Source organism: Cenococcum geophilum (assembly GCF_001692895.1).
Source record: "Cenococcum geophilum 1.58 unplaced genomic scaffold K441scaffold_40, whole genome shotgun sequence".
NCBI lineage: Eukaryota > Fungi > Ascomycota > Dothideomycetes > Gloniales > Gloniaceae > Cenococcum > Cenococcum geophilum.
In genome coordinates, this window is record NW_027137598.1 from 1,106,312 (window position 1) to 1,127,218 (window position 20,907).

Genomic DNA, 20,907 nt, shown 5'->3' on the forward strand with positions numbered 1-20,907 from the left:
GCTCGTTTTCCGTCGAAAGATGGGAGGCGGCAGTTGTCCCGACCTGTTCTCATGTACAGATTATTAGAATGGAAGAGAGTGGGAGTGTAGCAACTTTATGTGCATGGTGACTTGAGACTCGAGATTCCTGAACTATGTGTAGCTACACCTTGCTCAGATGAGAATGAGCAGAACTATGCACTTTAGGCGTTTTCTAAGCAGCATCTGGCCCTCGAAGCCTTTTTTAAGTAGTCCTTTCGCCACAAAGGTCCTCTGAAGAAGCATCACGAGGCCTGCTTTAATGCTTAATTCCTATAGAAAACCCATTCGGATCCCTTCTGGAAACATTTCATAGAACCCCAGCGCTCTTAAATACCTTAGTTCCCTGAGGACGCCTTCATCTATCCGGAACAACCCGCCAAACGCTTCTAGAAGGGTACTGGCACCTTCTCTGACCACCGAAGCCGGCATCACCAGGCGTCGCCTACCTACTGGCTGCAAATCCGATCGCAGCGCAATGCCGCCTCCGGATAGCGTCATTGAGGACCCCTCGTCACGTCTGCAGAACGCCAATGTCTAGGACAAAAGTATATATCCAGTAGAGCTTACCCCTCGTATTCTCGCGTGTTTTGTTGCTCCTCTTGCTGCTGATAAAGCAATTACCTGCTTTCATTGCTCGGGATAGACGTTTTTATGTTATTGGCTGGGAGGCCTGCTTCTGCTGCTGGATTATTGCTTGCGAGGTATTATTGTAGAGCACAGGCTGTGAGTTGCAAGAGAGCGCGTGTTAGAGGGGATAGGGATAGGGATTGGGATTTGAAGTCGGGAAGGGAAAGATTCTCTGCTATGGCGAATATCCATACGCCGATTCCGGCGCTTAAGCTTAATGATGGGAATTCTATTCCTATGGTGAGTCAGCTGTTTCTGATTTATTGTGTTTGGATTCAATGACGCGGATATTGAGGACAGAGCTAACCGGCTGGTTTGGGTAGCTAGGGTATGGCACCGGTACTGCGTGGTATAAATCCGGGGATGAGAATAAGATTGATAGGGACTTGATAGAGAGCATCAAGGTAGCTATTAAGCTTGGGTATATGCATTTAGATGGGGCGGAAGGTAAGCTTAGCTACAGCCTTGACATAATCTGTATTTTCTGCGTGTATAGATGGGTATGTACTGATTTAATGTGACTTGTAGTATACAAGACAGAGCCAGAGCTCGGCATAGCAATCAAAGAGAGCGGCGTCCCGCGTGAGAAGCTTTTCGTGACGACGAAAGTAAACACCAACATTGCGGATATCCCAGGCGCGATCAAGAACAGCTTGAGGAAGCTGCAACTGGACTACGTAGATCTGTACGCTCGCCTCTGCTCCTGTCTAACGTTACCTTTCGGCCTCTATTTTTTTTTATAGAGGCTGGCTAATGGAGCACCTCCGCAGCTACCTCATTCACTCCCCCTTCTGGGCCAAATCCGACTTGGAGCTCCAGCACGCCTGGGCCGAGATGGAAGAGGTACAGAAAGCGGGTCTTGCCAAATCTATTGGCGTTTCGAACTACCTGCCGCAGCACTTGGCGGCGGTGCTGAAGACGGCGAAGGTGGTCCCCGCGTGCAACCAGATCGAGTTCCATCCGTACCTGCAGCACCCACCACTGTTGGAAGTGCACAAGCAGCACAGCATCGCAACGGTTGCGTATGGCCCGCTAACGGCGCAGACAAAGGCGAAGCCGGGGCCCGTGGATGCCTTTATGGCGGCGCTGGCGAAAAAGTATGCGGTTAGTGAGGGGGAGATTGCGATTAGGTGGTGTATTGACCAGGATGTTGTAGCTGTGACTACGAGTTCGAAGGTAAGATTACATATATTTCCTTAGTTATTTGAGCGGTTCTGGGCTGGGATTGGGGTCTTTCAATTGGGGTCTTAGGAAATTAGGACTTATCCTTCAGGAGTAGGATAATTGGTTGACTCGAGGAATTATTAGGAACAACGTCTTTCGGATTACTTGAGGGCTACAACCTTCAAGCTTACGCCGGCGGAGATCAAGGAGATCAAGGGATTAGGAGAGCAGAAGCATTATAGAGGCTTTTGGAACCATAAGTTTGGTCCGGATGATCGGTCGTGAATCCCGTTTATGTTTGTGGACGTGTATAGGAATTTGAAAGGGACTGTAATACATTGATAGAACTGCTCTGTTCATATGTGTAGTCATGGAAACTAAACCCAATATAAGTTGAACAATAGTTCTATCAGCGGGCATAAGCACGCGGAAATGAGGTTAGTTTGTCGATAAAACGCCTTGTTGTTCTTCGAAGGCTGAGATTGGTTCTAAGGAGCTTCGAGTTGAATTGTATCTTTGTTGAATAGTTGAGAAGGATAATTTTTCAATTCTCCGGAAAATAAGAACCGAGATCCATGTGTGGCGTAAATGCTGTTGTACTTAAGAGAGCTGTTCCGGTCGTGTGCAGGATAGAGGTCTTGGCGCCGCTGAAGCGACTTGCGAGTCTTTCACCTGCGACTTCGCAACGTTGTTCCTTCACAGCAACACCGCGCTTACCTAGTATTACAGGTAGCTCTGCCTAAGTACGCTCACCTTTACAACTGAGTATCTATCTAGCTACTCTTGGCAACTGCTCATTCTCACTAGCTCGCAGAGATGCCGGGTGCTGTCGCAAAGAAGGAGACGAAAAATGCGCGACGGCGAGCCCTGAAAAAGGCGAAAAAAGTGGAGGCAAGCTCACATATTCTCTGTTTCAAATATATTACGCTAATGGTTTAATAGGAGACGCCCACGCCTGCGTTAGAATTCAAGACTGAGAAGAATTCCACGGCTCCAGAAGATGAGGCGGAGGCGCCATTAGAGAATGCGACCGACACTGAGGTTGCTGGACCTGTCACCTTCGACTTCGATATCGATCCTGAAAACCCACTTTATGAGCAGTTTAAGGATGTTATAGAGAAGTTCCAAGATGCTCAGCATGAGGATTCGCCACTGAAGGAGCCAGAGAAGCCAGAAATCTATTACGAAGATGACAATGACATCCCCGATGAGGAGGACGATGCACAGCCTAGGCTATCGAAGAAGGCGAGAAAAGCGATGAACAAACTTTCCATCGCTGAACTAAAAGCGCTGGTGAAGAAGCCTGAGCTGGTAGAATGGACCGATACGTCGGCCCCAGATCCCCGACTTCTCGTTTCCATCAAATCCCACAGAAACGTCGTTCCTGTTCCTGGACACTGGTCGCTCAAGCGCGAATATCTGTCGTCAAAGCGAGGTGTTGAGAAACCACCATTTGCTCTGCCTAAGTTCATACAAGAAACGGGTATCGCTGAAATGCGAGATGCAGTCTTAGAGAAACAGGCAGAGGCATCACTGAAGCAGAAGCAGCGCGAACGAGTGCAACCAAAAATGGGCAAGCTAGACATAGACTACCAAAAGCTGTATGAAGCATTCTTCCGACGTCAGACTAAGCCGGAGCTGACTCGCTATGGCGAGGTATACTACGAGGGGAAGGAGTACGAAACAAACTTGAGGCATCTTCGACCCGGTGAGCTAAGTGAAGAGCTGAAAGAAGCACTCAGCATTCCGCCTGGCGCTCCACCGCCATGGCTGATCAACCAGCAGCGCTTCGGTCCTCCACCCTCCTATCCTGCCCTTAAGATCCCTGGTTTGAATGCACCACCACCACCAGGTGGACAATGGGGCTTTCACCCTGGTGGGTATGGTAAGCCGCCAGTCGATGAGTACAACAGACCACTTTATGGAGGTGACATATTTGGCGTGTTGCAGCCACAGAATAACCAGCAGATGGGCGAGCCAGTTGAAAAAACACTTTGGGGTGAGCTGCGACCAGAGGAGGACACTGAGGAGGAAGAGAGCGAGGAGGACGAAGACGAAGACGAGGATGATGATGAGGCAGGCCTGGAAACGCCTAGCGGTCTGGAAACTCCCGGTGGCATGACCTCTACAGTGCCCTCGGAGTTCGGTGGAGCTGAAAGTATTGGCGGTGAGTTTACATTGCGAAAGCAGCGCAGAGGTACAGAAACAGAGGAGTCTACGGCACCACGAAGTGCCTACCAGGTGCTTCCAGAACACAGCATTCGTGCTCAGGGTTTCTTTGGTGGCGAACGTGCATATGACCTTAAGGCTGCTCAGCAGAATCTTCCGGTCTTGGGAGAGGAAAACAATAGGAGGAAGCGGAAGGCGGGTGATGTGGACGTTTCGGTGGATGTGGATGCTTTGGCAAGAGATGATAAATTGAACAAGGATGAGCTCAAGAAGCAATATGAAGTCCAACGAAAGGCGGAGGCCCAGGGACAGTGGGGTACGATTGATCAAGATGATTTGAGTGCCATGATTGCCGACGAGAGCCGTAAGAGGCTTAAAAAAGATGAAGAGAAGCGTAGCAGGCGTTAGTGTTTTGCACCGCAAGGACTTCTAACTTCAATATCAAGGAATGATTGAATACCGAGAAGGTTTGGCTTGTCAAGATACTGTTTGAAGATTCATACCCAGGCAGGGATGCCCACTAGGGAGGGTTGCATTTCGGAGGGCTGGCTTGTCAAGATATTGGGTGAAGGCTCGTAGCACTATGCGTGCATTATAAATCCATCGGAGTGAGACAACGGCGTAATGGACTGCCGTGGATGGATTACGGGAAGGTTATAATCGAAATCAACATGCTGTAAAATTACAATCGGACTGCCATCAAGCATTAAAATGGGTGCCTGGATATCTTCATATCTGTGTCGAGAGGACTGGCTGCGGGAGAGAATGAGGCGAAGACCCAGCCAGGAAGAAAGTTCATTGGTGAAACCATGTCTGAGGGTAGTATCAAGCACAGCCGGCCACTGGCCTCAGTAACTCACGAATCGTGCACAGGAAACGCCAAACTTTTTTGCGACCGACAGCCCTCTAGGCATCTCTCATTCAGAAACCGCATCCAGTGGTATCGATCGGAATTATTATCTCACTAACTGGACTTCAGTACCCGACGGCTTCGAGGCACAAAGAGGTTGAATACCATGCCGCAAGCTTGAGCTTATCCCGATATCACGTGATGCTGGTTGGAAACCCAAGCCTTCACGAGCGCGCTCCTCGACTAAAACTTCAGATCACTAACTGCGCCAACAACGAACGGAGGCCTGCCGACCACCAACATTGTAGCCCTTCACCTCATCTTCAATCTCTTCTTCTAATCCATCAATAACTACCTCCTAATTATATCCGGTAGTTTAAGGCTCCACAAGGACCTCGAGCAGTCATGGATCGAGATAGGGATCGAAGGTTTGCTGCCCTATCCAGCCCGCACTAAACCCATATACACATCCCGCAGGAAATTTCTTTTTCTTTGGCTTGGTATATAGTGATTAAGACTTACATCTTGTTCTTCGGTTGACGCGATTTCACACTTGGCCGCGGACTGACAACTCCCAAGAGATGACAGATACACCTACCGACCAGCCCGTTCACCTCCACCACGCGATAGCTACCGATCCACGCGCTCACCCCCCAGAAGAGGCCCACCACTTGTCGCAGATACATATGTCCCTTCGAACCGAGCTTCGCGACCCCGAAGTCGCTCTCCAGCATACCGTCGCCGATCAAGAAGCCCCCGAATTAGGGGAGAATCCGAAAGTTGGAGGGCAAGGCCGAGATCACCAATACGTAGGGGATACTCTCCAAGGCGGGATGATTATAGAGGAGATACTCGTGGCAGGTCGCCTCGACGTGATGGATATGACCCTGCATATGGACGTTCGCCACGTCCTGCTAGAGATAGGTCACCACTGCCATTAAAGCGTGGTCGAGATATCTCACCTGCAAGGAGCCGTGGCATGCGCTCGCCACCTGCAAAGAGGGAGAGGATAGACTCGCCACCTCGCGCAAGTAGATATGAGGAACCAAGATCGCGTGCTCAGAGGTACTTGATTCCAACTTTTTTCCTGGCCTATTGGCCAGTTGTACAAACGGAGCTGACCCTACCTCTAGTCCTCCTCGCAGGCCTTATTCGCCTCCTCGCGATAGCCGCGGGTACCGTCGTCATTCACCGTCGCCTCGCCGAGAACCACGAGTTGATCCATATGCTGTAGATAGCTGGAGAAGACGGTCGCCCTCACCAGCTCGACCTTCATACCCATCTAATGAAGCGTCTGGTCGAGGATCTGCTGCAACTTCGCGACGTTCATCTCCTCCAGCTCATCAGAGTAGAGCTACCTTAGTCCCTGAGGAGAGGCCTAGCAGATCTGAAGTGATCTCTCCCGCACCTCGTTCCCCTTACCGCACCAGATCGATTGAGCGCGAGCGGGAACGTTCTCCCCCCCGCCGGCGGGATTCTCCTCCCACAGGCCCACGAGAACGCGAATACTCAAATGGAGCCCCGCTACCCACTGCGCCATCATATCGCAACGGCGAAGCAAATTTTGTACGCGCTCCTCCAACTGGCCCAGCCGCTCGAAGTTTCACCTCTCCAGCCATGTCGCCACCAGTCGGTCCCTCTTCAAACTCAATTTCTATGTCTGCACATGCCCGCTCCAGTAACCCCGTTCTTGCCGCTCCAACTCGTCCGCGCGGTGGTGGTGGCAGTAGTGGCCGAGGCTACGCGGGTGATTATCCTCGTGAGTATGCTAGTGCTCCACCTCGTCGTGGTTCTGCACATTGGTCTGGAGGTCGTGGTGGCCCAGGTGGAGCTCCCTACTATAGTGGACCGCCGTCTGGCCCCCGCGGTTCCTCTGGAGGGGGGCCACCACCGTTCGCACCGCCATTCCGTGGGTCTAGTAACAGCACCTCTACTACCTACCCGCGCACGCAGCGCTTCCGAGACCATCTTGCTGATTTGCCGGCCACAGTACCTGGCGGCCAGAAGGCCCCGGAGCTGATCGACAAGAGCAAGATTGCCAAGCTCGAGGAAGAAGCGCGGAAGTTGAGAGAGCTGATCGAGGCCAAGCAGGCAAAGAAAAGGCAGGGCATTAGAGAATGGGAGGTGCTCGAACGGGAAGGTAATAATGCCACCCTACGAGCAGATTTAGCGGAGCAACAGCTGAGGTCGCTGAATGGAGAGGGAGAAGTCGGTGGGGCTGCATTTTAAACGATTCTGGGAAGAACCTGATTGGATTTGCTTTACTCAAAGGCGGGCAACGCTGAATGCGAAATTGAGCAAAAGGTGCGGTTGATTGGACAGATGAACGGTCTGAGTAATAGATGCGGCATTTAGCTTTCATAACGGCGTAACGTTTGGAGGGTGTATTATATTTCCGTTTCATCTCAGGCTTTTCCGCAGTTGATGGATGATGGAAAGGTTGATCAGGACTTCGAAGCGTCTTCTTCGGTGTAAATTTTATAGCTATTCTATTCAGAACGAAAACTAGTAATTGGGTATATGCAAATGCAAAGTGTTGCTAGTGATAGGCTATGAGCAGCCATAACTAGCTGTCAAATTGTTATCATGGGAGCCCACCGTGTAAAAAATCATTTGGACCGCGGATTAAGTTCCGCTATCGATAAGCTTCGTCAAAAATCCAACGAGTCATTGCGGGCCTCCAATCCCACCTCACTCAACCAATAGCTTCAACCATGCCGCCAAAACCCAAGAAAGCAGGGCATGTTGAGGTCGGCGAGGGTAGTGCGAAGGTCGGGGCGCTCATTTCTAGCTTGTAGTGTTTGATACAGCCCGCTGACTTTATGCAGGACGCTGCGAAATTGCCTCCTCGAAAACGCGGGCCCGTTGGTACCAAAGCGAAAGATGCCTCCGACACCACTGCTACTACCCCTGCCGTTACAGCTGAAGATGGAGAGATGCAGGATGGAGCGGAGGCGGCTGAGGAAACGGGCGCGGCGACCGCGAAACCAGCAAGGAAGAGAAAATCGCACGCGGCGCACGCGGGAAAGGACGATTTCTCGTCGCTGCTCGAGCCCTTCTACTACGGCAAGTCGCTGACCGACCCAATCAACACGGCGCAGGATAAGTGGAACCTGCTGCCGGCGTTCCTGAAAGTGAAGGGGCTGGTCAAGCAACATATCGACTCGTTCAATCATTTCGTGGAGGTCGAGCTGAAGAAAATCGTTGAGGCGAACCAATATGTGTATAGTGACGCGGATGATAAGTTTTACTTGAAATATACGGGAATCAGGGTGCTTAAGCCGAACCGGTCGGATGAGGACGATATTAAGAATTTGAAGAGCACGATTACGCCGAATGAGTGCCGGCTGAGGGATATGACTTATGCGGCGCCCATTGTGGTGGATATTGAGTATCGGAGGGGCAATGTGAGGGTGAAGAGGAACGAAATTAGGATTGGCAGAATGCCGATTATGCTGAGGAGCTCGAAGTGCGTGCTACATGGGAAGAGCGGGAGGGATATGGGGTTGTTGAATGAGTGTGAGATTGATCCAGGTGGCTACTTCATTATTAGAGGACAAGAGAAGGTTATTCTGGTTCTAGAGCAGTTGAGCAAGAATCGGGTTATTGTGGAGAGTGCAAAGGGGATTATGCAGGCTAGTGTTACGAGGTAAGTCTATCTGATTGGACGCTCATGGCGTTTTGCCATCTCGAGCATCCCTTGCATTTGACATAAAACCGGCTGATTTGAGCCAGTTCTACACATGAGAGGAAGTCGAAGACATATGTGATCCTTAAAAAGGGCTGCATGTATCTCAGGCACAATATTCTCTCTGAAGAGATTCCTATCGTCATCATCTTGAAAGCCATGGGAGTCCAGTCCGATCATGAAATCCTTCTTTTAGTAGCCGGAGAAGACAATATATATCAAGACGAGTTTGCGGTCAACTTCGAGGCGTGTGCAAGAGAAGGAGTACACACTCAACAGCAAGCCTTGGAGTACATTGGTTTCAGGGTCAAACTCATGAAGAAGCCACAAGGATCTTTTCAGAGAAGGAATTACCAGCACGAAGCTATTGAATGCCTCTCTTCAGTCGTTATCACCCACGTCCCTGTTTATGGCATGAACTTCCGTCCCAAAGCTCTCTATATTGCTTTTATGGTTCGGAGGGTATTGATGGCTATGCACGATCCCACTCTCGTAGATGACAGAGATTACGTTGGCAATAAGCGGCTGGAATTGGCTGGTCAGATGCTGTCATTGCTTTTCGAAGATCACTTCAAACGCTTTAACCATGAGTTCAAGATGAGCATTGACAAAGTCCTCAAAAAACCAAATCGAGCGCAGGAGTTCGACGCGTATTACCATATCGGTATACATGGGAACCACATCACCATGGGTATGGAGAGGGCTATGGCTACTGGTAATTGGAACTTGAAACGATTCAGGATGGAGAGAGCCGGCGTTACCCATTTGTTGAGCCGTCTCAGCTACATCAGTGCTCTGGGGATGATGACGAGAATCAGCAGTCAATTCGAAAAGACAAGAAAAGTCAGTGGACCTCGTGCGCTACAACCGTCTCAATTTGGCATGCTTTGCCCCTCCGACACTCCTGAAGGCGAGTCTTGCGGTCTGGTGAAAAACCTAGCACTCATGACACATATTACTACCGATGATGATGAGGACCCAGTGCGAAAAATAGTTTTCGTTCTTGGTGCAGAAGATGTCACCTCGGTCAGCGGTATGGAGGTTTATGCTGAGGGAGCTTACATTATCTTCATCAACGGTACTCCCATTGCATTAACGCGCTCACCCAAACAATTTCTGAATGGCTTTCGAAAATTTCGGAGAATGGGAAGAATATCAGAGTTCGTGAGTATTTATATCAATCATCACCACAACGCGGTTCACATCGCGACCGACGAGGGAAGAATCTGTAGGCCTCTGATCGTTGTGGAGAGGGGCCGATCAAAGGTCACTACAAGATATTTAAAAGCACTACGAAAAGGAACTATGGACTTTGACGATTTCCTCTCTCGTGGGCTGGTCGAGTACCTTGATGTCAACGAAGAGAATGACTGCAACATTGCTGTCTACGAACATGACATCAACGAACATACTTCTCATCTCGAAATTGAACCTTTCACAATCTTGGGAGCAGTTGCTGGCTTGATCCCCTATCCTCACCACAATCAGTCTCCTAGGAATACATACCAATGTGCTATGGGTAAACAAGCCATCGGGGCCATAGCATACAACCAGTTCACCCGCATTGACACGCTATTATACCTAATGGTCTATCCACAACAACCCATGGTCAAAACTCGCACCATTGAGCTCATCAAGTATGATAAGCTCCCCGCAGGCCAGAACGCTACTGTCGCTGTCATGTCCTACTCAGGTTACGATATCGAAGACGCGCTCGTCCTCAACAAAGCCTCCTGCGACAGAGGCTTTGGTCGATGCCAAGTCTTCAAGAAAATCTCCACGACGCTGAAGAACTACGCGAACGGCAACAGTGACCGTATCAACGCGGGTGCATTGATCAAAGACAAAAAGGAGCATCTCAAGCTCGGGCGTGACGGTCTCGTAGAGGTCGGCGAACAGCTCGAGAAAGACGACGTCTACATTCTCAAATCCTCGCCCGTCAATACCGCCGTCTCAGGCGTGGGTGGGGACATCGGACGAGACGAATGGCGCGACGTGCACGGCAGCTACAAACTGCCCGACCCAAGCTACGTGGACAAGATCCTAATCGCAGAGAACGACAACGCGACCAAGATCATCAAGATCCAGACGCGGCAGACGCGACGCCCCGAGCTCGGCGACAAGTTCTCCAGTCGGCACGGGCAGAAAGGCGTCGTGGGCATCATCGCGGCCCAGGCCGACATGCCCTTCAACGACCAAGGCATCGTGCCCGATATCATCATGAACCCGCACGGTTTCCCGTCGCGTATGACGGTCGGCAAGATGCTGGAGCTCGTGTCCGGTAAGGCGGGCGTGCTGGACGGGTCGCTGCAGTATGGGACCGCGTTCGGCGGGTCCAAGATCGAGGACATGGCCGATTTGCTGCTCAAGCATGGGTTCAGCTACTCCGGAAAGGATTACTTGACCTCGGGCATCACGGGCGAGAGTCTGCCCAGCTATGTCTTCTTTGGCCCCATCTACTACCAGAAGCTCAAGCACATGGTCATGGATAAGATGCACTCGCGGGCGCGCGGCCCACGCGCTACCCTGACGCGGCAGCCGACGGAGGGTAGGTCGCGCGACGGTGGGCTTAGGCTGGGAGAGATGGAGCGGGATTGTCTGATTTCGTATGGGGCGAGTCAGCTGCTGCTTGAGAGGCTGATGATCAGTAGCGATGCGCATGAGTGCGATGTCTGTGAGCGGTGTGGTATGATGGGGTTTCAGGGGTGGTGCCAGAGTTGCGGGTCGAGTGGTGGAGTGGTGCGCTTGACGATGCCGTATGCAGCGAAGTTGTTGGTGCAGGAGTTGCTGAGTATGAATGTTAAGACAAGGCTGGGGTTGGGAGACGAGTTCCCGGATGGAGACTAGAAGTAGAACGGAGGGGGAGAATGGAGGAGGGATTTATGGTTTGTGGGAATATCACGGATGAAAGGGTATGACGGGATCGGGATGAAAGCATTTGTGGTGTTTATGGGGGAATGGTCGATAGCATTGCGAGGCTGCATTCCAAGGTGTTGTGGAGGTATTGCTTGATGATTTTGTGCGATTCAGGAGCGTAGATGATCGTGGACTGTACATATTTTAAACCTCAACAGATCATGAAAAGTGTGACCATCTCAGGTGCCGTTGGTAAAAGCATACATACCAAGAGCTATCCTGTAGTGCTTGCCACATTGTGGGTATTTCAGATAAGGGCTCGAAGCAATTCAGAATAGGATTTGCGCAGAGCTTGTATAGTTTTCTTCAGCACCTGAAGTCGTTCGTGGAGATATAAGAGATGAGATTAGGTGTACGCCTCAACTGTGCATGGAATATGTGCATTAATTAACTGTGCCAGTTCATGAAGGCTTTTGTGAACTTGGTTAGGATTTATGAAGTGGATAGGGGTAGATCGTATAAGGGCTAAGTAAGCACTGGAATCTTTTTTAAAAAAAAAACCATGAGTACCTGATACATAACTGATACAAACGCACGCCTGAGGAGCCACTCGATGGCTGTTTGAAGTCCCTCAGGACTAACCATGCAGAGGAACTTGTATGGCTCTGATTTCTCGGGTGCCTAAAGCCATTCACGATAGCACATACGACAACGAAGATTGAATGCACGCATCAGCAGCAACTAGGATATGCAATGGATCCACGTGGATGAGCTGTTCTAAACGCCGTGCAAGCAGGCTTTCGGGGACTTAATTGGAATTTAGGGAGTAGATAATTTTCAAAAATCGAGTGCGCCCTGTTGAGAATGAAAAGTGGGTGTTGGAGCAATGACTCGGGGGTCGTCATCCTATACGCTCTCCAAGCTCTTGGTTTCTTGATGACTGCACACAATGATGTGCCTCGACGTAGGAAATTGATACTCTTGAAAATCACGAGTATTTTCTGGCAGTATGAAAAGTAGGTGAGCGGAGAGCTACGTGTTGGCTTGCATGTCCCAAAAGGGATATGTGGCGGCGGTATCGAAGGTGCGCCGACATACCGAGAAGTGCGCTGGGATCTGGAGACGGCTCTTAATGATTCCAAACAAAGTAGGAATGCCGCTGTATACGAAGTCTGTGAGCCACCCTTGCCCAAGCGGCAGGCGTTCTGCGGGTATTAGGTGGGTTCATGGCAGGCAATATGGAATTTTGCTCGCCCATGCGGCTTGGGCGGGTGGATTGGTGGCTGCGCGATCTGAAACATGAGAGGCGCGGTGTTTATCGATAACGGCTAATTTCCGCGTGCGTGCTAACGCCCAAAACAGCTTACTTCCAGGGCCAAAAGGCCGACCCCAAGCTGTTTCAAGGAGCGGTGAAGAATCACGCTGAAGCCGACAGCGCGACAGCGGCGCCCCCCAGCGGCCGCCCTGCTGCCATCGGTGACGAGTCCGCTGCCATGCGTCTGCAATGCCCGCCTCAACGAACCGTCACAGGCAGTGGGGATGCTGGAAAACATCTGAAAACGCTTGGGAAAACGCTTGGGAAAACGCTGGGGAACTGCTGAGAACCCGCTGAGAACAAGAGGTGGGTACTACAAAAGAGGCTCCGTTCAAAACTGCGCTGCTCTGTGGGACTCGGGGCGAACCATGTCATAGACCTGCAGGGCCTTGCCCACACTGGACCGTTCCACTATTCCCTTAACTTTCTTGCTCACACACTCTCTCTATCTCCGGCGTTTTTTTCCTAATGTAGACCCAGATTTGGCAGCTCTTTTCTGAAAGTGGGCTTGGTGATAAGGCAAAATGGGATACCGACCGCACGCTGGGCGTCAAGAATGGGGCCTGGTGATGCCGTGTGCTGCGACTGGGCGCCGCTGCTGGTTGCTGCTGGGGCTTGCTAGGGCGCTGGGCCCCTCTTTCCCTCGCTGGAACCCGGGGATCCATAAGACAGTTGCAAAGATGACCCAGGCCATGTAGATCACGCCGTTGCCATTGGAGCAGCCAAGGGTTATTGCTAGGTGCTTGTGGGTGCTTGCTGGTTGCTCGCTGGGTGCTTGCTGGGTTGCTACTGTGCCAATGCTGTTCACATCCCCCATGAGCACCATCGTGAATTTCATGACGTTTAAGAGAGCCCGTTGAGTGGCCGGTTGCTCAAACTGGTAGTGCCGACCCCGTAACATTCTCCCCCCATCGAAGGGCCCAGACGCCCGCCTGTCAACCTCTCCCACGCTGTTGCAGCGCACCATCCGGCGCCTTCAAGGGCCGTCTTTATTTACATAGTCATTGGTGCGCAGTCGTGAGGCATGCGATGCGCGATGAGTTGTAGCAGAGACAGGTAGTTTGCGGCGATGCTAACGCTGCATGCTCCGTCGCGGGGACTCGAACTTTTATATGTGGCTTGCAGGAAACTGTAGTCAGGATTGTCGTTTAAGGGTCTCCGCGCCGGCTTCGCTTTGCCTTCCCACAGGACATGTACTCTATACTTTGTACGAAACTCGACATCTTTTGGCATCCGGCGCATCTGTGTTTCTTTTACTGTCTGTCTTTATTATTGAGCGTCCGGGCCAGAGCCGAATCGAGCTCCTAGAGGCCCTTTGGCGCGCACCGACCACATCACAGGCCAAGCGCTACAAGTTCCCATCCACACCTCTCTCAACCTCCTGTGGGCGTCTGAGCGAGACTGATCGCAGCACCCTGAGAAAACAAGGGCGCCCGCCCCGTGTACGAGTGAACCTGTAAGTCCATGCTCTCTTCCCGCTGCTGTTCGCTGGCTGCTGCCCGGCCGCCGGCATAGCTCTATGGCCAGCAACAGCTCCCTCGCCCTCCCCACACCGCCAACCTCAACCCCACACGTACTCGAGACGCAACGAAGAAATTCGGACTGACATTGGCGAAATCGCTGCAGAAAACCCCATTATGGCCTTCTCCACCGGCCTTGGAGATCGTGCCGATGACCTGCGCTTCCGCAACGCTCAATCCCCTCGCGACGAGTCATCTTTCCCTTCTATAACCTCCCCCCTTCGCGGCGTTGGCAGAGAGATGCAGGCGCATAACGCTGCCTCAAACGACGCGCGAGCCACACTCCATAGACGATTCACCACCAATACTGTACCGACGTTACACACACCATTGCCCCCAATTGGGCAGCAACGTAGACTGGCCGCCGAGCCAGCCGAATTCACCACTGCGGTAAGCGAATGGGCGCGATAGATCTTTTTGTTTTTATTGTCAGAGAGGAGCATAATAATAAACGGCCTGCCTGACCCATCTGAAAAAGTTATTGTACTATTTGTGGTAGAGTAGCTATTGTCGAGGACGATTTAAGGCCATCTCCCCCTTGCATCCCTCCGTGTACTCGGCCTCATCTTCTGTGCACACAACAATCTGACGGACACTGACTGACATACTTATCTGTGTAGACATACCACAAGCTCCAAGTTGTAAGCAAACATCTTTTCTCTTCTCTCCGTTTGGAGCATCTGGGCCCAGCGTGTTCGCTAGTTGCATGCCAAGCTTCCACTCACGATATAACATTCGCCTCGAGTTGAGCGCTTCACTTTGACACCTCACCCACCCTCTATACCCTACACTTTTCACTGACAGCTTGGTCAATATCTTGAACCTTGCTATATTTGACTCCTTGTCGAAGACCTTGATATATCTTCTTTATCTTCACATATTTCCGCTTACCTTTCATATTTGCGGAGCTCTGCGTCTTCATTTGAAGACAACTCACTCTAATTTTTGCACTTCGCACCTTATCACTCACATCTATTCGCCAGATCTTCTTCAACTTCGTCCTCATTCAATTACTAACATCAACCAGCTTGAAAAGAAGAAGTTGGAGTACGAATATCTTAGAGAGCAACGCAGAAGATTTGAAGCCGAAATGGAGCTCCTTGATCTTCAGTCTAAGCGTGAGGAAGATGACATTCATCGTCTTTCTCACGAAATCAATCGTTTCGGCGTTTCGGGCCACCAAAGTGAGCCAACTACTCCACCAGAGTACCGCGACAACGGCTTTCCTTCAGCTTTCTCCCGCCCAAATCGCTTCTCTATCTCTAGCATCGCTTCACCTCCAGGCATGGGAACTACTCATGCGAGCCGCTCCGGGTCGCAAATCACCTCTCCACCTTCAGTGCCTTCCACTCAAGGCACTGCTACCACTCATATCCCTTCCAAGTCAGTTCCTGGATCTCGTCGCAACTCCGACGAGGAAGCTGAAGACGACTCTTACGACTATGATCTCGCGTCCATGAATCCAGTGCAGCGAGGGTAAGTACGAAGCTCAATTTTAGCATCACAAAATTTGTCTTGCTTTGCCATCATTGCGTCAAACCTGTGATCTCAGTCCACTACTTCACTTTCTTTGTGGAGCGGGTGAGAAGTTTTGCCTGTTATCTCTCCTTTAAGCTTATCTGCGGTTGACGTCTTGATCGATGTCAAATCGTACAACATATGCAGATCTTCTTTCTTTCCATTCTTGCCTTTTTTGCCTACGTCAGCCCACATTCCAGCGCGTCTGGCGCGTCAAACATTTATAGCTCGAGCTGATATGATTATCAGACCCAATAGACTTTCTATGCCTGTCACCGGCCTTGATCTTCGCGGTCGCAACAATACTTTGCCGGATCTTGCCTCAGTCTTGGGCCATATTAACACTACCGGCTTCCTCTTCGGTGACGATGATGAGAAGCCTGTGAACAAGGACCAAAACCCAGCTTCTCCAGATGTGAAGACTTATCTTCAGATGAATACGACAGACGACAAGTTCCCAATTCTAGTTCGTCGCGACGGTGATGGGAATGGCACCATGCAGCTATCCGCTTCATCTGCTGCCCTGGATCTGGCACTCTCTCAATCCCCCGGACCGGAGTCGCAGTTAAACGGTTGGCCAAGCTTCGCTCGTCACCGCCATGCTCAGCATAGCCTTCCAATGAACACTCTGCGTAAGGCATCTGTGCCTGACGAATTCGACATCACCCAAGCCAATGGAAACATTGTTGAGACACCAACCAAGACTATGACCGGCAATCGTCGCTCGATGGAAGTCAAGTTCAGCTCCTTCGGAGAGCCTAAGCGTTCCAGTTACCACGCCACCCCTCCGAATGGCACCACCAATGGCATGCCGAAACTTTCGTCATCTTACTCCACCAACGACATCCCTACGCTGAAGAACAGCAATGGAGTCAACGGCACCTCTGCCAGTAACCCTGCAAGTGTCAACTCGCATGCCGAACAACACTTCCACAATCACAATGCAAGCCTTGGTCGTATTCCTCCGAACGCGATTAACAACCGCCACAGCCGCGAACTCTCTGGAGGTCTTGATAATCAGAAGGAGGCCTTCCGCCCGCTTCAGTCCATGCTACACGCCAGCGCTGCACCTTTTGGCCCCTCGATCACCTCCGCTGCGACTCCAACTAGTGTCGCCCCCACTACCGTCACCTCTCCCAATTTGTCGCAGTACAACACTGCTCCTGCATACTACGGCGGATATGGAATGTCAATGTTGAATATGAGTATGGGTAATCTGCAGGTGGGTCCTCAGATGGGTGCGCAAGCTGGCTATAATCCTGCAATGCAGCCAATGTACGGTCAGAACCCATACGCGCAGTATGGTCCGTATCCGACTTACGGCCCGGGTGGCCGTTTTCAGGACAGCCAGGCTCGCGTCATCCAGAGTCGTCGTATGCAGAATGGTGAGGGTGAAGATCCGAATTATTTTTTAGAAGTTTTTTTATCAAGAACCTTTCACTTACTTTTCAAGCAGACAGCAACCGCTTTATGAACTATGATCTCAAGACCATGCCCCGCGGTGAGATCTATGCTCTCTGCAAAGACCAACATGGCTGTCGGTTCCTGCAAAAGAAGCTGGAAGAGCGCAACCCGGAGTACTTGCAGATCATCTTTGAGGAAACCAATCCATACGTTGTCGAATTAATGACTGGTAAGTTGGAGTGGAGGCGTAACTTCTGTTGTTTCGTCTTGCTAACAATTATCGCAGATCCTTTCGGAAATTATCTCTGCCAAAAGTTGTTGGAGTACACCAACGATGAGCAGCGCACGGTCCTTGTTCACAATGCGGCTCCCCAGATTGTCCCGATTGCCTTGAACCAGCATGGCACCCGAGCTCTACAGAAGATGATTGAGTTCATCTCTACTCCTGAGCAGGTTGGTGTTTATCAAATTCCTTTTGACTGTATTTGTCGCTGACTTTTCTAGATCCAAACCATTATCAATGCTCTAAGCAACCAAGTGGTGCCGTTGATTCAAGATCTTAATGGCAATCACGTCGTTCAAAAGTGTTTGAACCATCTCAAGGCTGAGGATGCTCAGTTCATCTTCGATGCGGTTGGTGCGCATTGCATCACTGTCGGAACTCACCGTCACGGATGCTGCGTTCTCCAGAGGTGCATTGATCACGCTTCTGGCTTCCAGAAGGTTCAGCTCGTTCGCCAGATCACTGCCAACAGTTTCCATCTCGTGCAGGATCCCTTCGGCAATTACGTCGTTCAGTACATCCTTGATCTCAATGAACCCACGTTCACTACTCCGCTGTGCCTCGGATTCCATGGCAAGGTGCCTGAGCTTTCCAAGCAGAAGTTCAGCTCAAACGTTATCGAGAAGGTCTGTCGCTTCTTCAGCTGAGATCATGATTCGAATTTGCTAACGTTTGATAGTGCATCCGTGTCGCCGATGTCAATACTAAACGTGTCATGATTGAGGAGCTCTTGGATCCTACCGAGCTTGAGAAGCTTCTGCGCGATTCATATGCCAACTACGTCATTCAGACTGCGGTAAGTCTTTAATCTCAACATTACGAACGCACACCATTGATATCTGTTCACAGCTTGACTATGCTCCTAATGACATGTGCCTGCGTCTCATCGAGAGCATTCGCCCAATTCTGCCATCGATCCGCCAGACTCCGTATGGTCGTCGGATCCAAAGCAAGGTCCAGGAACGCGAGAGCCGTCTCGGTGCTGCCTCAGGCCATACGTCTCCTCACAACATCTCCACCACCCAGTCGCCTCAGATGGCAACCGCCTTCAGCGGACAACTGCCGGCTAGCTCCGTTTTCCAAAGCCCACCAATGTACACAACCGTTGCCAATACATATGGCTCAAATATTGCATCACCTCAACCCCACCGCCTAAGCAACCCTCCTTTGCCGAATCATCTTCAAAACTCTGTACAACAGTCTTTCGCGCAATTCGGTCTTGGAACCCAGCAGAACGGCCTCAACGGCTTCTTCTGATCATAGCTCCGATCGCTTGCTTACGACGTCATGATTTTGATGATTCACGGCACGTTCAGATACATTACTCGGATTCAACATTCAGCATATCAATACGCGCCCATCCTTGCGATATATCTGATTACGCATTGGTGTCTGGTGGTCATTTCTGCCGAAGGGCAAACTTATTTTCCTCATCTTCACTGAGATCTCGCCAACGCCTTTGGTTTCTGCGAGAGCGCGGTATCTACGAACTTCACGGCCTTTGTTACACTAGATCATGCGGCTAACCTATCCTCTCTGGAAAAGCTCACGCGTTGGCCATATGCATGCTCCTTTTGTATACTATTGGGAACGAAAATCACCTGCGAAGGTCTACATCATTCCGGCATCTGAGCATTTCTGCGGAGCCTTTATTAGGGCTTTTTTCACTTTGGGCATGGTGGCGAAAATACTGGATCGAACCGGTGAAATGCATGTAGCCATCCTTGACTGAGCCGAAAACCTGGTCCCAGGGCTTTCCTTCTCATTATTTCCTCCATTATTTTCTTGTTTTTGTACCTCTTTCGGCATTACTTCCCCATCACCAACCCACCAATTCTATTCTGTGTTTTGTTACCTTGGGCCTTTCTGTTTTCACATCCTCATTTTTCGGACAAACGAGCGGCTTTACACGAACAAATACACCACATATTCCCAGCCAAACCTAGCATCTAGCATTTCTTATCCCTTCCCCATCAAAGAACAACAGGTCTTTTCCCTTTTTCTCCTCATTTGTGGGTAGCAGACTCTTGTGTTTTCCTCTTATTACCATTGCTTCAACTAGCGGACATGCGTTGCCACAGCGTTGCTCCTTTATTCTACCTTTACTTTCCACAAACCCTCATGGATGGGACGTAAAACTAGCTAGCGGAACTTAACCTCTTCTTTTTCTTACTGCCTTGTCTGCGGGACGATGATGGACGATGGACGATAGATGATGCAGGAATTGCGGCACTTTAACTTATACTCGTTTACTTTGACTTGGCTTGCGCTTGCTACCGGGCTTTGTATGTAGCTTTTTGGCCTCTGGGGCTATGAAGAGGCTTCTTCCAACCGGCTTTTGCGGCCTATTGGGTAGCGTAGCGTAGCGTAGCATAGTAGTCAAGTCAATGGAAATCACACTTTGATAGAAATTGATCGGATCGTCCTGCGTGTAATATGTGAAATACTGTAAAAGAGGACATCAGATGGGAAATCAACACGTCGAGGGCGAATCACGCACGTGGTTAGTAAGTGATCGTTAATGTGGCATGGTGTTGGCGGTTGGGACGACGCCTCCTGCATCTTGGGATAGCGTCTATGCGGGTCGCGGGCCGGGAACGAGGAGATCGGCACACAGGCGAATGAAGGACTTGGCGAGTTAATGCAGGTGATAGGGAAATAGGAAGGACATACAGGAATACCTGATTTGCATATAATTTGTCACGACTATAAAACTAGCCCCTTCTACGAGTAACACACGCCCGTAGCGGAGTGCAGAGATGGGGGAGGGTCGCTGTTCGGCGGGGAGGGGCCGGTGTCTCAGAGAAATCCGGGGAACGCATAGCCTTTCTCGGAATACCTAGTGAGGTTTAGTTGCCGTTATTTTCAGGGCTTGCATATCGAAGGCGTCCAACCAGCTTTCCGACGCATCTCTGCTTTAGGAAGTTTTTCTTGGTCGCAGATTTCCATTGCGTATTGCCGTTGCTGGGGGTTGGGCCGTCATTACTCAACTTTAACTCTCATCTATTACCAGTTCAGGAAATCGAAATGGTATTTGGTGCCCAACTGTAGAATGCAGTGGCCGGGGGTCATAATTCAACGAATTCTGGCATTCTACCGCTTAAGGAAATTTTTATGGTAATTTTGTTCATTTGCGTAGAATGTTGCGGCTGGGGTTGAGACGCCCTCCGGTTGTTCAACAAAGCGTGACCTAGACGCGCGTGTGGCTAAGACGTTATAAAGTTTGTAGTCAGCGCATCATATTAGAGTAACGCGAGATTGAAATGCTCAGCAAGCTGGCGATGATGCTACTGAATGCTTTTGTAATCATGTACAAGAATGTAGGATGTGGGAAATGGGTGAGTATATCTATAGAATGAGCAAACAGTTAAGTAAAAGCAGTTCGTCGAGCTCTGGCGGTGTCCTTGAACACCTTCCATACGGTATCGACCCCTACACATTTTACACCAAATTCTAACGTATTTTATAACAAAATTAACAAAACTAGTAGAT

At 50.5% G+C, this 20,907-nt stretch overlaps 5 protein-coding genes across 5 annotated transcripts; all 5 read left to right on the forward strand.

The window, feature by feature from the left end:
- The first annotated feature begins 505 nt into the window (after window positions 1–505).
- K441DRAFT_664926 (uncharacterized protein) lies at window positions 506–2,230 on the forward strand. The gene is made up of 5 exons (XM_067649428.1): window positions 506–888; window positions 972–1,095; window positions 1,177–1,333; window positions 1,419–1,824; window positions 1,957–2,230. The coding sequence occupies exons 1-5, from the start codon at window positions 673–675 to the stop codon at window positions 2,095–2,097; spliced, it is 1,044 nt and encodes a 347-aa protein (XP_067500781.1). The 5' UTR covers window positions 506–672; the 3' UTR covers window positions 2,098–2,230.
- Window positions 2,231–2,628: 398 nt separating this feature from the next.
- Window positions 2,629–4,389, forward strand: K441DRAFT_688993 (DUF382-domain-containing protein; the record flags this gene model as incomplete). The annotated part of the gene is made up of 2 exons (XM_067652255.1): window positions 2,629–2,697; window positions 2,755–4,389. 2 exons carry the CDS (start codon window positions 2,629–2,631, stop codon window positions 4,387–4,389), a joined length of 1,704 nt encoding a protein of 567 aa, XP_067500782.1.
- Window positions 4,390–6,781: 2,392 nt separating this feature from the next.
- Window positions 6,782–7,051, forward strand: K441DRAFT_456301 (uncharacterized protein; the record flags this gene model as incomplete). Its single annotated transcript, XM_067641742.1, has 1 exon — window positions 6,782–7,051. A coding segment is annotated over one exon (270 nt), but the record flags the coding sequence as incomplete, so codon positions are not given.
- Window positions 7,052–7,536: 485 nt separating this feature from the next.
- Window positions 7,537–11,621, forward strand: K441DRAFT_698579 (beta and beta-prime subunits of DNA dependent RNA-polymerase). Its single transcript, XM_067653080.1, has 3 exons — window positions 7,537–7,602; window positions 7,660–8,480; window positions 8,567–11,621. Exons 1-3 carry the CDS (start codon window positions 7,546–7,548, stop codon window positions 11,364–11,366), a joined length of 3,678 nt encoding a protein of 1,225 aa, XP_067500784.1. The 5' UTR covers window positions 7,537–7,545; the 3' UTR covers window positions 11,367–11,621.
- Window positions 11,622–14,948: 3,327 nt separating this feature from the next.
- K441DRAFT_222292 (ARM repeat-containing protein) lies at window positions 14,949–18,802 on the forward strand. Its single transcript, XM_067640598.1, has 7 exons — window positions 14,949–15,686; window positions 15,978–17,113; window positions 17,185–17,361; window positions 17,419–17,585; window positions 17,637–18,041; window positions 18,095–18,211; window positions 18,265–18,802. Exons 1-7 carry the CDS (start codon window positions 15,301–15,303, stop codon window positions 18,670–18,672), a joined length of 2,796 nt encoding a protein of 931 aa, XP_067500785.1. The 5' UTR covers window positions 14,949–15,300; the 3' UTR covers window positions 18,673–18,802.
- Window positions 18,803–20,907: the final 2,105 nt, after the last annotated feature.

Bases quoted from the DNA above. Each gene is read 5' to 3' on its own strand.
- K441DRAFT_664926 (XM_067649428.1), top strand. From the start codon at position 673: ATGTTATTGGCTGGGAGGCCTGCTTCTGCTGCTGGATTATTGCTTGCG. The intron at 1,096-1,176 runs GTAAGCTTAGCT...TGTGACTTGTAG, and splicing joins GCATTTAGATGGGGCGGAAG to TATACAAGACAGAGCCAGAG. The intron at 1,825-1,956 runs GTAAGATTACAT...AGGAATTATTAG, and splicing joins CTGTGACTACGAGTTCGAAG to GAACAACGTCTTTCGGATTA.
- K441DRAFT_222292 (XM_067640598.1), top strand. From the start codon at position 15,301: ATGGAGCTCCTTGATCTTCAGTCTAAGCGTGAGGAAGATGACATTCAT. The intron at 17,362-17,418 runs GTAAGTTGGAGT...CAATTATCGCAG, and splicing joins CGTTGTCGAATTAATGACTG to ATCCTTTCGGAAATTATCTC. The intron at 17,586-17,636 runs GTTGGTGTTTAT...TGACTTTTCTAG, and splicing joins TCATCTCTACTCCTGAGCAG to ATCCAAACCATTATCAATGC.
- K441DRAFT_698579 (XM_067653080.1), top strand. From the start codon at position 7,546: ATGCCGCCAAAACCCAAGAAAGCAGGGCATGTTGAGGTCGGCGAGGGT. The intron at 7,603-7,659 runs GTCGGGGCGCTC...GACTTTATGCAG, and splicing joins TCGGCGAGGGTAGTGCGAAG to GACGCTGCGAAATTGCCTCC. The intron at 8,481-8,566 runs GTAAGTCTATCT...GATTTGAGCCAG, and splicing joins ATGCAGGCTAGTGTTACGAG to TTCTACACATGAGAGGAAGT.